At 47.8% G+C, this 15,532-nt stretch overlaps 2 protein-coding genes across 2 annotated transcripts in view; one reads left to right on the top strand and one right to left on the bottom strand.

Moving 5' to 3' along the window:
- l(2)k10201 (zinc finger protein 511 lethal (2) k10201) overlaps positions 1–3,875 on the bottom strand; it is a 6,840-nt gene extending 2,965 nt beyond the window's left edge. The window contains exon 1 of the mRNA XM_084603707.1: positions 3,299–3,875. Coding sequence (XP_084459833.1) covers positions 3,299–3,723 — 425 coding nt within the window. The 5' untranslated portion in view covers positions 3,724–3,875. The remainder of the gene's footprint in view (positions 1–3,298) is intronic.
- A 33-nt stretch (positions 3,876–3,908) lies between these two features.
- The window catches only part of LOC146188252 (uncharacterized), a 228,692-nt gene continuing 217,068 nt past the window's right edge, over positions 3,909–15,532 (top strand). Inside the window, exon 1 of the mRNA XM_084603705.1 lies at positions 3,909–4,060. The gene's annotated coding sequence lies outside the window, so the exon portion shown is untranslated. The remainder of the gene's footprint in view (positions 4,061–15,532) is intronic.

Raw genomic sequence — 15,532 nt, 5'->3', positions numbered from 1 at the left:
CCACAATACTGTAATGCATTTACAGATGGCTGTGGGGGGAGGCTACAGTTTAGTACCTAGCAGAGACTATGCTCATGTCTTCAGAACCTAGATTTAGCAAAGTGATTTGAGAAGGCCGTGGGAATCTCAAGGTAAAACACTCAAAACAAGCTCAGCCATCAAGATCTTAGTGCTACCCTAGATTTAAATGTTTGCTGCTTAACAAGAGCACAGAAAAGCCACATGTTGCTCCACTACTGCAGCTACAATATTTTATGCAGTGAATAAGGCAAGTCCATAGAACACTTGTAGTTGAAAAAGAAGCACAGTGCAAGTCCAGCTTGAGGCTGCCTTCCAGCATACAGTTCTTTTAACAAGGCATGCAAAACTGTACACAGGATTAAAGAAAAATATGTAGATAAGTGCAGCGATGGCACCAAGGAGGGGCATTGTCATGCTAAAAATTCACCAGAAAACAATTTACCCAGGACTTCAGCAAAGTAGGAGAATGTTTTGCAGGAATGCAGCAGAAGTTCTTCCACCATATTTATCTATTTTACCTTTGTGAAAAGCAATGCCACATAGGCATAACAGGTAAGCAAAATCCCCACTCTCCCATCTGCGTTCCCCGAACCACACTAGTATAATATTCTGGTGTCACTGGATATGAGGTCTCTGTTTCATACTGTGTACCATTTCACATGTATTACTGAGCAAAGCTTTTGAAAGGGGCCAGTTGGTTATGCATTATAACGTAGGGGTGAGCTAAAACATTTTGTGCAACACCAGATATCAAGCTTTACGAAAAGTCATGAACCAACTTGGCCACAAGTTCTGCTGCTGAAAAAACCTTTGAAGCTTTTAAATACTTTTTTTTTTTGCATACATTTTAATAAACGGCATGATAAGACAATGCTAGTGAGGCTAGCTGGCGATTCAAACTTGTAAAGGCAGCACGAAAAGAACAACACAGAAGATGACTTCTGTTGTCTTCTCTTCTATGTTGCTTATGTGCTCAGTAAATTTTTTTAGCAGCCATGCCAGAAATTCACCAGGCTGCTAAAAAAATTTACTGAGCCCTTTAAGCAAAGGAGGAGAATATTTTATGGGAATGCAGCTCAATGCAATTGTCTCATTTTGTTTGTCTTTTTGCACTTCTTTACTTAATGATCGCCAATTCTGAATGACACAGAAAATAAAATTCGTGAACTACTGAACATGTTTAGATTATGGGCACAGTGCAGGAGTAACTCAAGCCGCGACGTGAGCGCCTCTCGTGGCAGGAAGGAGATTTCTGCAGTGGCGGGTGCGCCTGGCCGCGCCGCAGAGACGCAGCGTATCTGCTGTGCATGGGTCGCATTCTCAGTTCATTTCTTTCTATTCACAGCATTCTATGGTCTCAAATGAATTGCTAAGTTCACTGGGTTGCACACATTTCCAATGGCCTGATAAAACATTTTTCACGTCCCCAAATAAGCTTTAATAAGTGAAGCGACGGCAAGTTTGGATCGCTGCCCTCCAACGAGCAGTGAGCTGGCAATCAATTTTCCGCAAAGAGCTTTTCCCTAAAGAGGACACACTAACTTCACCTGCATTAAAAGTCTTTCTCAACTCGTCAAAAAAAAAAAAAGAAATTGGACAACTCATAAGCATCTGCACTATCTGCATGGTGCAATTGGCATTCCTTCTGTACATATACTATCTTTTTCTCGGAGTAATGTGATATCAAGTCCTGTCTAATCTATTTCAGAGCGATATGCTGTCTTTACTTGTTTTCTATTGTATATCTCTGTGGATATTTCATGTTCTATGTCTTTATGCAATCTTTTAGGTTAATTTCTGTACAGTCTTCTTACAGGGTGGGTGCTCCTTCTTCAGGTGTTGATACAACTTTTGCCTGCTCTCCCCCTGGTTTTCATTGTGTTTGCAATGCAAACCAAATGAAAATGTGTAAAAAAAAACTAAAAACTTTCTTATCTGACCAGCTGTCTGCTTCGCACTCCTCTGTTGATATTTATTGAGTTGAACTCTGTTGAACTTTATTAATTTACTTGTGTTAACAATATTTCGAAGTCTACAGAGCCGCTGAACCTCGAATGATGAACTGCTCCATCTCATGCCATATTGCTAAATCGAGACTAGTAACGTTAGTACACATTACTATTTTTTTTACTTATTTGTGGACGCTTTGAGCAGATCTAGACCTTGCACTCATTACACGCCATCCTGCTCCAAATAAGTGGTCGAGTGGCTGGCTGCCACCTGTTACCTTCCCCTGTCCTAACTTAATTTTGTGGTAGAGGACTTGAATGTACGGTTAAGAGGCGATAAGTATCGTTACAAAAAAAAGAAAACCTATCGTTCAAGTCAGGTTGAGGTAGAATGTTGTTTCAACGAAAGAGAAAAGTAGGCATGCTACGATCCCGACAGAGAGGAAAACATGCACGTGTATTAGTAACTGTTGATCGCTTGTTGTGCCGTGCTGTAATGGAGCTTTCCATTCCCATAGCTATGTTGCTGTATCAGCCACCGCGTGTGCGAGCATAGCGTCGACAGGGTGATCAGTATCAATCTGGAATCCTTTTGTTTATCGTCGAGAAAAGTGGCAACCGCTTCACAAGAAAGACGGCTAAAGCTTTTCAAAAGTCTTCCGCATAATATATAAGTGCCTGTGGCATTGTCAAGGCCCGGTAATCGTTCTCGAGCTTTCAGGCTCGTCAGTGTCTTTCAGTCTTGTGTCGTGTGGCAACCGCATTGTTTATGCTTCGTTACATCACTCCAGCTGGCCAGAACTGCCACCACGCAGACCCCGATTATATCCCCACAGCCGTTTCTTTCAAGCACACGCCCTGCCCAGGCGGCTGCACCGGCCACTACAAAAATCCTCTGGCGCCCACTCTTGGCGCTGCCTGTTAGTCGCGAGTGCTGCCTCTTGGGTTTCTGCACGGTGCCCATACACATCAATTCTGCACAAATGACAATGCAAAGTATGGTGGGAGAAATTCTTACAATCAATACAAAAAAAAAAAAAAGAAAAAAGCTCGTTTCAATCCATTGACATGCCAGTGGAGAAAGTAAGAATTAGAAATCCGGTTTTTGATGAGCCAGAAATTCAGGACAACGAATTTATGAGTAATGATTATGCTGAAGAAAAGATATAGTTGAACTTCATGACTGCAAAAGCAAGAAATAAAATGACAGTATCCGCATAAACCATCAACACAGCCCTTAAACGAGCAGGAGTCATAAGAGTTAAATAAGCGACAATCGCTACATTTCCATTTCAAAGGGTACGCCCATAGCGCCTCCAGGCTTATACCTGTGCACTTCCACTGCGTGCTGCTTACGGTCGGACACGGTTGCGAAGCGCTCCACACAGCCTTCAACCACGCACTGATACCGGAGACGGTCGGCTGAAGTAGCAGCCGCGAAGAGGGGGTCATGCGTCTCCGCGATGTGCAGGTCGAGCAGATGCACCGAAGGCAGCGCTGTGTGGCACTGGGCGCACGCGAGACGATGTCGGTTGGTGTAATGGCCCTCGAACTCGCGCACACTGTCGAACACCCGCGGGCATGAGCACTGCAGCGTCCCACCATATCGGCGCTGCAGGGCATCGGGATCGCAGTCAGCGTCGAGGACAGTCAGCTTGCCACTGACGTATCGCGCGCACAGATCTAAGCCCTCGGCGAGAAGGATACGCACTTGATCGACCGACAATAGAAGATCATTCGTAGACGCGTTCATGCTGGAGCTATTCTTGAACAACACGCCACCTTGCACTTTAGTATGCCACCCTAACTAAGGTAATGCTCGCTATGAAATGAATCGGCCTCTTTTTATACCAGCTGGAGGCCTGCTGGGCGCTGATGACAACGGCAGAGGCGCAACCTGGCGGAGCGGCCTATCGACGCACACGTATTAAATCTGAAGCCATCCTGGACCGCTACGCGTCGTTGTAGTAGTCTGTGCGCCGTCCACCCATCTTGCTCCTTGCTACGAACGTTTCTTGTTATCGTACACGGTGGGAAACACCGTGCTACTGATACTACCGAGCTACCGATACTGCCGACAACAAAAACAGGTATGTGCTTGTAGCGCTGATCGTAGAACGGTTGCGGGCTTTGTTCAGTAAGTCAGAAAGTAGATAGGGGCTCTGCTTTCCGGACAACACTTCGCGAGTTTATGGCGAGAACAAGTTTGGCGTTGGCATGATGTTTTGTTCCTGTATCCGCCCTTGCTCGTGGCGCCTGTTTTGGACGTAATTACGCCAATTTCATGTGTGTTTGAGAAGGCGCGATGCATGTTTGCGGGGCAGGTTAGAATGGCAGCTTTTCTGTGTATGTCCGATATCGGAGCGCATGCGCGCGCATAGGAAAGTATGGCCACCTCTGACGCACGCGATGCGAGTGGCCTTTCCGTGGCGCTTGGATTCACCACTTAACGGCCAGCTTGTCTGTCGGCGCATCAGGCGATCGAGCCGTCAGTAACGGCCGTTTGGTATCTTTCAGCCCTCCTGGACATGTAGACGCGTGGTCGTTTTCGGCCGAGCAGCTCGGCGAACCGCCATTTTGAGCGTATTTCTTTAATGCAAGCACTCACCACGAAGCTCGTGGTGTGTAATTTGTTTTGCACATGGCACATATAATTCTGGGGCGGAATTTCGACAGCTTTTAGGTTCAACTGCTGTTCAGGAAAACTTGTCATGTCTGACTGAACTTAGATTTGGTACAACATTTCAGTTTGATCACTACATTAGTGTCTTGCAATAGACTGCAAGTTAGTCGTGGTAAAGTCTCTGGCCATATGATCAGCTGCATATTGGAGAACTTCTGGTACCTTCAGTGATCAGTGTGCCTTCAATGGCTCTGGAATATGTAGTAAGCGCTGCATAGCTTGACAGGAAATGAGGAAACCCCGGAAAGATGATAAATGCACTTAGTGCATATTACTGACTGAACGTTTCTTCTTGACACGAATAAAACCCGAAGGATAATGAAAGAAGATTCATTAGACTGCAAAAGTAAACTCGGAATATGACAGGTCGCTTTCAAAAATGGCTGCATTGAGTTCGCTTTGAGGTCGCCATGTACAACACAGTGAACATTTCCGAAAACATAGATCACGACAAAACACTAGCCACAGCTTGAAATCACTTGTGTCCATTGTACAGCTTATATCCCTGCGCCCGTGTGCTGTGCGATGTCAGTGCACGTTAAAGAACCCCAGGTGGTCGAAATTTTCGGAGTCCTCCACTACGGCGTCTCTCATAGCCTGAGCTGCTTTGGGACGTTAAACCCCGCAAACGAACCAACCATATCCCTGTTACACGGTCACTTTCAAAGGCAATTGAGCCTATAGCCTTCGAGACTTCTAATCGCAATTGGACTCGGAGTTGTGCTGCTACTAGAAAGCAAAACTGTTGAAGTTGTTCTGGGGACGTATTACGGACTGCTCTATAATTGAGAGTGCTCTAAAACGCCCGCTCCTATTGGTCGCCATCTTGAAAAGTTGCGTGACGGGATGCTGCGATTGCGTCGCGGAGGCGAAAAAACATGACGTCGCGCACCTAATTATGCCCGTGATTTTAGACTATTTTTGTAGAGCGCGATGAGACGGTCTAAAACGTTTTAGAGCGAAAATGGAGGCGGCGTCCGCGGTGGAGTGGTGTGAGTGGTGGCTGCGGCGCTGAAGCGGCAACGCCGGCGCGAGCAACGATGAAGGGCGGCGTGTGAGAATGCGTTTTACTTGTTCGGCGAGTTGTTCCGACGCCTATTTCGACTTGAAAATGCGAAAGCGGAATGGTGGTGCGATGAATGCGCCGATGAACTGTGATGAAGCTCGCAGTCGACCGCTCTTGACGGTGCGGCTGTCATGCTTGCTTCAATCTTTTTTTTTTTTTTTTTTTGCCTCCGGAGGATTTCGTCTCCACAGGTAGTCGGCCTCTCACAACTGACGGTGAGCAAGTGCGTGCGTCAAATGGCTGAACTCAACTACTGCAAAGTTGGCGCTGAAGGGTGGTTGGGCTCTGCAGTGCGCCCAAAGCAAAAGGCGAAGGCGACATACGGTGCAAAACGAATGAAAACGAGCGAGGTTGGTAGTGTACGCTCAACCGCGTTGCTTTTCCCCGTGCTCATTCTAACTGAAGCGTTTGTGTGTGAGACGTTCGTATGGACATAAAAGTTTATTTTGCCTGTGCTCCGCTATCGATCTTTCTTTTGTTTCTGTTTCCTAAAGAAAAATAAACAAAGCCCCGATTACACTGCTTTCGATATGATTTCTCCGCGCATTTAGGACCATCACACAGTACCTTGACATCAGACGATGCACAAAAGCCGGCACTAGCCGTGGAATCGGCTGTTTTACTGAAAATCGCCATTTTTACGGTTTGTTTACCTCTGCCAGCGCGCCCTCGCGGCAAAAGAAGCTACCCACGAGAGCGTTTAATTGCAAAACTGTAGCTGCTTCTTGATTTTTTTGATGACGTTGAACTTCAAATGCGGCTTCTTGAAAATATTAATCTTTAGTTAATTTATTCACACGCTATATCTATAAAAAAGTTAGCAAACGGCTCCTTGACGTGCGAATAAACCTGTTGCCGTGAAAATAAGCGGCCCGGGGCGGCACCCTGGCGATCATTGGTTGATTCCGATTTTCGTCACGCGTTGACGTCTCGCCGAGACGTCATGCTCTATAACTTCAGCGAGAACCGTAATTCAGGCCCTGGTGCTTGGCAGCAAACTTTTGTGGGACCACTTCTGCTTTCGGATTCGTTTAAAGAACTAAAATCTTTCTGTAAATGCAGAAAATAGATAACTTTTACCTTTATTTAGTAACTGCAGGTTTTTAGTTGTTATTAAAGGAAAACTTTTTTTTTTTTTTTGATACTCTGCTTCATACTGCTGTACTTTTCATTGTGTTTGCGTTTTTCGGCAGCACAGGTTACAGGGGTAGAAAGTAGAAAAAATTTGGAGGATGCTTAAGCTTTGCCTTCAAGAGTGGAACGCGATAGTTTTATTCATGCTCAACACTTCTAAGTGCACTGTACAACTTTTTTCTAATTATCACGTCAGAGGCGTCCGGCATCAGACGCTGCACCTAGCAATCGCGCTGTGAGCGGAAAGAGGAGCCGCGTCGCCTAAACACCACTGTTCGAGTGACGCACGCTGGATGTTGGAAGGGGAGAGAGCGAGAAAACTTATTAAACGCAGGGGTATTGGGGCATCCTCGCACCGGTACCCGCGCGGCCCGAAGGGGAGAGGCGGGTGAGCGAAGATAGTGATCTAAAGAAAGGAAAGATGCTTGATTCTACAACCCGTGAGGGTGCACGGCGAAACGTCAGGGGCGAGTGGCGCGCCACGTGTCGGGGCAACGCCGCACATTGCGAGGAGGGGTTCTTCTGTGTTTGCCACAAGATGGCTCTGCATGTGCGCAGAGCGCAGAAGAAATGTAGCGGAAACGTACTTCGCTACTCGTGTAACTGCGACTTCTGTAAGTAACATGCTCATAATTACTGATATACACCGCAGTATAACGTTCTACGGCACGTTTCTAAGGAAACACCGCATTCACTAGAAGCGCTTTTGTACCGCTTTCAAGCATCGAACTCGTGGCTGAGTGGTAGCGTCTCCGTCTCACACTCCGGAGACCCTGGTTCGATTCCTACCCAGCCCATCTTGGAAGTTGCTTTTTATTTATGAAGTGCATGCCGGGATTTATTGCTCACGGCCAACACCGCCGCCGACACCGGCTTTTCTGCGACACGAGCTCCTTAACGCTACCGCGTTAATAATGCACCTTAAAAAAGAGTGATGCTATTTTAAATTACTACACACTAATATTTTACCGCGTAAATTAAAGATATAAAATAATGCTTGTTCATGTTTTTGGGTCTTAAACGCGCTGTGCATGAGGGTGTACGTGGCGCTCCTCAGGTCAAAGCTAGCAACCTTGTGCGACGCTCGAAGGCCTTCGAGATCTTGATAGGGTTCTGAGCCGTTCCGTTGGCTCGATAGACTATCGGCTCAATGGCCATTAAAAGCGCCCATGTGGCAGCGTTCGAAGGACTTCGCGTGTGACAGTGGTATTGCCCGTGTGACAGTGGTATTATGTTGCCAACAAGTGCGATGCCGAGCAATAAAACCTATCTTTTACTCTTACTGTCCTGAATCTCCTACTTGCTGAGAGACATTGGCAGAATGCATGCTTCCTCCTATCATGATAATATTTTCAAGGCTCCAATATTTTCGTATTTGAAGTTAATTTATTCGGTCAAGATGATAGCCTCTTGAAACCTAGTTTTGCAAGGTTTCCTCTGACCTCATCACTGTTAAAGTTTGATTGGCGCCTTGAATGCTGGACATGAGTGTAAAAAAGGAAATCTCTGGAGACTAAAGTCTTTTGAAGGTCAGTAAATGCCTCACTATTTTGCAACAGTGTGTTGTTTGAGTTTGAGGAACTCATTCGAATGCGATCGAGGGCATGTGTTATCTCGACACCAGAGACTGTTAGAATATACACCCAAAATAAACTGCAAAAGTGCCACAGGCATTTAATTTTGTAGCTGGTCATTAAATTATGTGAAACATGTCAAATAACATTGCAAAAAACTGCAATCCCCGCTACCAGCCAACCAGCCACCGTATTCGGGGCAAGCAGCCACACATGCCAAGCCTGTCGCAGTCCATTGGCGCAGACGTGGCGGATCCCTTTTGCCACTGGGAAAAGAACATGTTAAGATCTGTAGATCTTAAATATTACACGCTTGGATAAAGGAATAAAAAAAAATTTACTGTGGATTATTGAAATGTAACCAGAGCGATTTTCTTCTCACAGCCCCGTAACAGCCGCTGCACCGATGTTGTGCAGCTAGATCCAATCTTGTTCTGTTGCTCTGCTGCTAAGGCATTGCCGAGGAGGAGGAGGAAGAACATTTATTTCCGCCGAATATGGTGCAGCAGCCACCTACGAGTCCGCACGCAGGCGTCCGGGAAGGCAGTCTGTCACACCGCGGCCAGAGGACACCCGGCCTCGTCTAGGAGAAGAGGTCTTCAGCCTCGGCCGCCAGGCGAAATTAACCATCCGTTTATGTGAGAAAATTTGACACAATTGAAATTATAGTAAGGCAGTTTTACGAATAGGCAGTTGACTATTTCCAAAGCATAGTTCGCTGCAATTTTGATGCAAAACCGTTTAGGCTTAGCGACGACTAGGGCGTAGTACTTGCCAGTGCGCCATCATCCGTCACTCCCGTGGGCAGCATCGTTGCGGTAAGCTTGTGGCATCCGGTGTGACAAGTGTTGTGATTTTGTCGTCTAATTTTTTAATGAGGCTAGGGTCCGGCATTTTTCGACGGGCATTTACGCCGTGCAAATAATCTTGCGAAGGCGGGATTCGACGAGGTTGCTTTACGCTTGGCTGTCGATCAATATGCTAGACACTGCCTATTTTACTTGTTGCTCTGGGCACTTGGATTGGTGTGCAAAGTGTATGCACATGCGCTTTCCACACCCGGCCGCTGATGCGTGCACCTTCCTACCCTTTTGATAAACAATTACCACCGACACAGCCGCTAACTTTGTAATGGATAGTCATAATCAGCAGGTTGATTACGAGGTATGCAAGACATGAATATGAATTTAAAGGCTGCTTTCATTCACAGCGTAGTTGTTTTCGCAACACATTGAAGTAATATTTGTGTATCCGTCGCAATCGCCATCATATGTAAATGATATTAGTTTTGGTCGTGCGGTAGCATGTCAAAAAAATGACATTAAATTGAAGAAATGTCATTTGATGGGAATGACATTAAAATTCTCGTATGGTAGGGTATTACGTTTGCTGGCTTCTTGACCATTTCTACATCACTTGCAGTTTCAATATGGCGGCCAAGTCACATGATAATAGCTACAGCATTGCAAATAATTTCTGAGCTACCACGTGACAACCCCATACTATGAAGTCCATCATCTGTGATTTTATGCCCCCCAGTCACGTTACTGAGGCCCTCTCATCACCGCTGCATTACCTACTATACTATCGGCCATATACTCCACCTGAGAATGGGTGTGTGTGTGTTGCCACTTACAATTACTATTGGTGTCGAGATTATGGTCCACCCGTTTAAGTTACAGGGTTCTGGGTGGTGTCAAACGAATCGGCACCATATGGTGCACTGAATTGTTTTTTGAGCTGAATCCTAACGTGTGAGGGATTCCTGTCTCGGCTGCGGGAGGTGGTCAGTTCGAAACCCGCCGCCGGACACCCACAGGTAAAATTGGGTACAAGCGTCCCCCGGCCCGGCACCTGGCTCTTTTAGGGGTGTGCGTCGGGCTTTTGACATAATGGGCTTTTGCCGCACAAGGCGGACTTATTGTTGTCCGATGGCGGAACTGATCACTGCCACATTGGAGCAACTATTTGAAACCTAAGACCCCTTTCCCAAGCATTTCACCCTGAGGAGCCGAGCACCAGGCCGGGGCAAAGCTTGTACCCATTGAAAACCGATGTGTAACAACCGGCAGCACCAGGGATCGAACCTGGTACCTCCCGAATGCGAGGCAGATGCTCTACCACAAGGCCACCGCTTCGGTGGCCTTGTGATGACAGTCAGTGAGCTGCACGCGCTTAGGTTGCTTAGCTACTTATCGACGCACTGATCTGTCGCATTACACCGGCAATGACGAAAGCATGACCAACGGTCGCTTATCACCGTAGTGTGGAGTTTTCGGCCCCGCGACGCCGATGGAACTGATCAGCGGATGGTCGCTCGATTTGCTGTGGTCGGATCGCGCTCCGAGGCGGAGCAACCTGACACCCGATGAGTGAACGGCTTGAACAGCTACGCTCACCAGTAGCTTAACTGTGTTATAAAAAGGAAAATAAGCGGCTTCACTTTATATGTCCCCCTTCTCACCAGCAATGCCCTTGGCCAGAGATGTTAGTCGGCTCTGAACTACCAGCCCGTTCCGCAGCGAGTAGGCCTAGCGCGAGTATGCAGGGTTTGGATCTAGAGTTCCGGCGATTACGGAGTGCGCATTCACAAATTTTAGCGGTAGAATGAGGCAGTTGAGTGTAGTCCTGGCAGTAGTGACCCCAAATCGACGATTGCTTACATCACAAAGTACGTGCGCATTTAGCGGGAAGCATTGATGTGACCCTGTCTAGCGAGCATAGCAGGCAGCTGTCGGTGCCACTTGTGCTAAACAAACACGCTGGGCGCAGTCGTAATCCGCGAATTGGTGCATTCCTGTGGGAGTTTAGGACTCGCACACTAAATAGTAAATGGTGTATGTTTAGTGGGTTTACGTTGAAGCACTCACGAGGAGTCATTTGGCTCTTGAGTCAGTCACGTGCGCGGCTGCGCAGAAGGCGAGACGCGGAGACGGTGGCAGATGGGAGGATTTTGTTCGGTGTCGGCAGTGAAGCACATTTGTATTGCGATGGATTTTGCCACGGCGGGACTGAAGCAGTAGTAGTGGTGCATGCCTTCGTGCACTGGCCGTGGCGAAACTGAACATAGTTTTGCAAAAAAAAAAAGAACACTTTACCAGCCGCAAATAAGTAAGTTTGACTAACACGCGCATGTAACAGCAAGTCAAGTAGTACCGCTTCATTTAAAAGTTTTGTCTGCTTTTCTAATGTCGCAAGGTATGCTCTCGCGTGAACGTATGCTTGTTCGGGATTTCCTCCTAGTTTTGGACCGAAAGAGCGACGGGCAATAGCTCAGCAGTCGGCAACACAACGCTAACCCCTCCCCCCTTTCGCTGTGCACACGGCAGAAGGAAACGGACATGCATCTTTTTATATGTGGGAGCGTTTTGTTAACAAGCTCTCATATGGTTTTGATTGTGTGCTTAAATAAACAGCATAAGGTCATTGATTTCGGCCTCCTCAACAATCTCTATATGAAGCCCAAAACAAGTCCAAGGATCATTAAGGTAGAATATTATAGTGAATTCTTGGCAAAGAAAAAAAAATATGTGAATAAATTATTTTTGCTGAAGAAAAAACAAGCTCTCGGTGACCACCATCCACAGCATGTTTGCAAGAGCACAGCCGACACTGCGAATAGCAGATGACATGGCAACAAGATCTCCTTGTGACGTCAGCGGCTAATGGTTGCCAGACCAGAAAGCTGCTGTCGATAGTATTAATAAAAATTCATTTTAAAGCTTTTACTGAAATGAATGAGTTCAAATTTCAAGGATTTATAATTTTAACGTGTGTGGAGTGAAACACAATAATCAGTTTATGCTCAAATATTAGCTGTCATGACCCTTTTAATGTTTCACCTGCAGTAATTGAGCTCTGTTTTTCCAGCTGCTACTCAAAATTTCAGGGCATGATGCTTATAGCTGCCCTCTGCACTTTTCTTTTTACACCTTTTCGTTTTTGTGGATGTCCGTGTTAGTCCACAACGTGAAGTACTCAGAATAGCGCAGACGAAAGGACAAGGACAGAAGAGATGAACACGGACTGGGCTGATAGCCAGTGTTCAGCGTTGAGCTCATCTTTTGTTTTTTTTTCCTGTTGTCTGCACTGACTGAAGTAATTAATTTTATGAATCACCGCCAACTGTCCCAATCTGCCGTTCTACAGTCTATTCCGTGTTAGTCCCTTGTGTGCTGTAGCCGCTTCTTTGGCGACCGGCAGCTGCAGAGAGTAATGTGACGGCTGTCCACAGAAATTATCAGGGATGATTAAAAATAAATTAAAATAATGTTGCTCAGCCTGCACCACCAAAAGCACAATGGGCTCAGGAAGCAATAGTAGTTTACTACAGGCAGCAAAGCACTAGAAGTGGTAGGTGAATTTGTCTACTTAAGGCTGGTAGTAACCACTGATTCAGATCATGAAAGGGAAATACCGATTGGAATAAGATTGGGATTGAGCGCATTTGGCATGTACACGCATATTATCACTAGCAGCTGGCCAATATCGCTCAAGAGAAAAGCATATAGCAGTTGCATCTTACCTATATTGTGGGGAACGATCTCCCATCGTCCCCTTTAAAGTCTGCTTTCCCCCGCAGTAGTTACTCGAGCTGTCGCAGAATGGCGCCAACATTGGTGGTTAAGATTAACCACCGAGAGATGGCGCCAGCGTCGCAGCAGCACAAGCGCCACCCCTGATCTTGCCACCGCGCACGCGGACAAAGCGAACTCTCTTCGGTATCAGAGGACGCGAGCGGACGTCTCCTCGCTGCACTCTGCGGTCACCGGCGCGAGGACTTATCCCGCTTGCCCGTCTTGTCCGCCCTCGCAGTTTATCCCCTGCCCTATCGTAGGCAAACATTCGCGCCTATAGCCTTGCTGGTGAGTCAAACGACCTGTATTCATTAGCGTGTTTTATTGCTAGCTGGCGTTGTTGTTATTGCAGCAATAGATGCCTGTTTGTTGTCAGCACGTGTTGTTCCTTTGTTCCCAAGAGCATGGCCCGCAATGGTCGGCGTGCACTCGGTAGCGCACACGATCACTGGTTGGGGTCGGCGGTTTGGACTATCAGCCGCGACTAAGCAGGGAAAACGTATTTATCCCCCTATTACAACCCCACATCTGGCGCCCAACTTGGGGCCGCTCTTGGAACACTGGACGACTGTTCGTGGCAAGGGACGTTCTTTGTCCGGACACAAGTGCTAGGCCTAGAGTGAATTTTGATTGCTAGGCCCTGCGGCATGCTTTCTTGAGTACAAGGTGAATTTTGCTGCAGCATATTTGAACTGTCCGACAAGCTCAGCGCATTTTTTGGTACCCCTTTGGAGAAGTTTCTTCAGTTTGAAAACCACATGTTCCACACCGAGGGAGCACGAGGCCTAGTGCCCGCATAGTCGCTAAGCCTGTAGTTAGTGAGTACGGATTCCGCGTGGGTGGTCAGAGTTTTCTGCACATATTTTCTCATCTGTCTCTTTTGCGACTCTGGTAGTCGCAGGCTCTGGGAGCCGAGTGGCCTGGGGCCACGGGTGCCATGATGAGCTTGCTGGTATTGCAGCTCGGCACCGGGCGTTCCGACACCATCCGCGACGGTGGGTGCCGATCGCAAATCCGCTTCGTGCGGTGAGCGAACTAGGACCAACCCATTGTGCTGATGTCTCCTCGTGGCTGTGTGCGCGTAACCCTTTTCCGGGTTGTTTTCTTCTTTTTTTTTTGAAGGTGGTTTTTGTCATAGTGGTCGTTAGGCCTAAGGCTTTCGTAGCTGCCTGCACCACGCCAGAAGAAACGACAGCCAGGACCATGGGGTTGTAAAGCGGGAGTACATTGCTGCCCACTTGTTTTCTTTGTATCCTCGCACGAACTGAGCAGTCTCGTTCAACTCAAGGAAGGGCTTTGTTCACTTGAACTTTTCATTTTACAGCTGCATGACACGTTTTGCTAACGAGTTTTGTATGGAGCTGCGAGGCCTGTGCAGACGCTGGTGCTCCCTCCCATGATTTTCTTCAAAGGCATGTGGAGAACATTCTGGAAGTTATGCAAGTTCACCGGAGCCACCCAGGCTTACTGGCCTCTGCACATCGTCTCGCTGCCGCCTGCTGAGATGGAGCTGCCTGTATTCTGTGGCAAGACTGGTGGCAAGACTAGTCAGCAGTCACATCTGGTTGTGGCTATCCTGGCCTGCAGCTTTCAGCCGGACTTGCGGGCTCTGTGGACATGTGGTCCACTCCCCACGATCCCTGGTGTTGCGCCTACCAGCACCTGGCTCGGTACCCTTTCTGGCGTCGTCTGCATCTGCATTCCAGACAGCGGTGCCACCTCTACGAACTACCGGCCGCAGTTTTCGACCGGGCCCCACTGCATACCGAACTGCAGACACTCCAGCCTACGTGACATGCCAGCCATCCTGCGGAGACCTTCACGCTACCGTCGGCGCACCGCGGAAGTCTGCGAGGACGCCGTCGGTGCTACCTCTGTTGGAAGCAGTGCCAGTTCATGAAGACATCTCCATAGCATGTACTTACAGGCACGTGGGTCAATTTAAGAAGTTGGGGGATGTGGTTAACGATCTCCTATCGTCCCCTTTAAAGTCTGCTTTCCTCCGCGGTAGTTACTCTAGCTATCGCGGAATGGCGCCAACATTGGTAGTTAACATTAACTATCGAGAGATGGCGCCAGTGTCACGGCAGCACAAGCGCCACCCCTGATCTTGCCACCGCGCACGCGGACAAAGCGAACTCTCATCGGCATCGGGAACAGGACGCGAGCGGACGTCTCCTCGCTGCACTCCGCGGTCACCGGCAAGGTGAAGCCTCGCGGGACTTAGCCCGCTTGCCCGTCTTGTCCGGCCTCGGAGTTTATCCCCTGCCCTAGCTTAGGCGAACATTCGCGCTTGTAGCCTTGCTGGTGAGTCAGACGACCTGTATTCATTAGCGTTTTTTGTTGCTAGCTGGCGTTGTTGTTATTGCAGCAATAAATGCTTGTTTGTTGTCAGCACGTGTTGTTCCTTTGTTCCCAAGATCACGGCCCGCAGTGGTCGGCATGCCCTCGGTAGCACATGCGATCACTGGGTGGGGTCGGCGGTTGGGACTGCGAGCCGCGACTAAGCAGGGAAAACGTATTTATCC

Source organism: Amblyomma maculatum, chromosome 5 (genome assembly GCF_055883805.1).
Source record: "Amblyomma maculatum isolate TAMU_Amacu chromosome 5, ASM5588380v1, whole genome shotgun sequence".
In the NCBI taxonomy this organism is placed as follows: Eukaryota; Metazoa; Arthropoda; class Arachnida; order Ixodida; family Ixodidae; genus Amblyomma; species Amblyomma maculatum.
The sequence above is the reverse complement of the archived record's forward strand: the minus strand, read 5'-3'. Positions and strand labels throughout refer to the sequence as shown.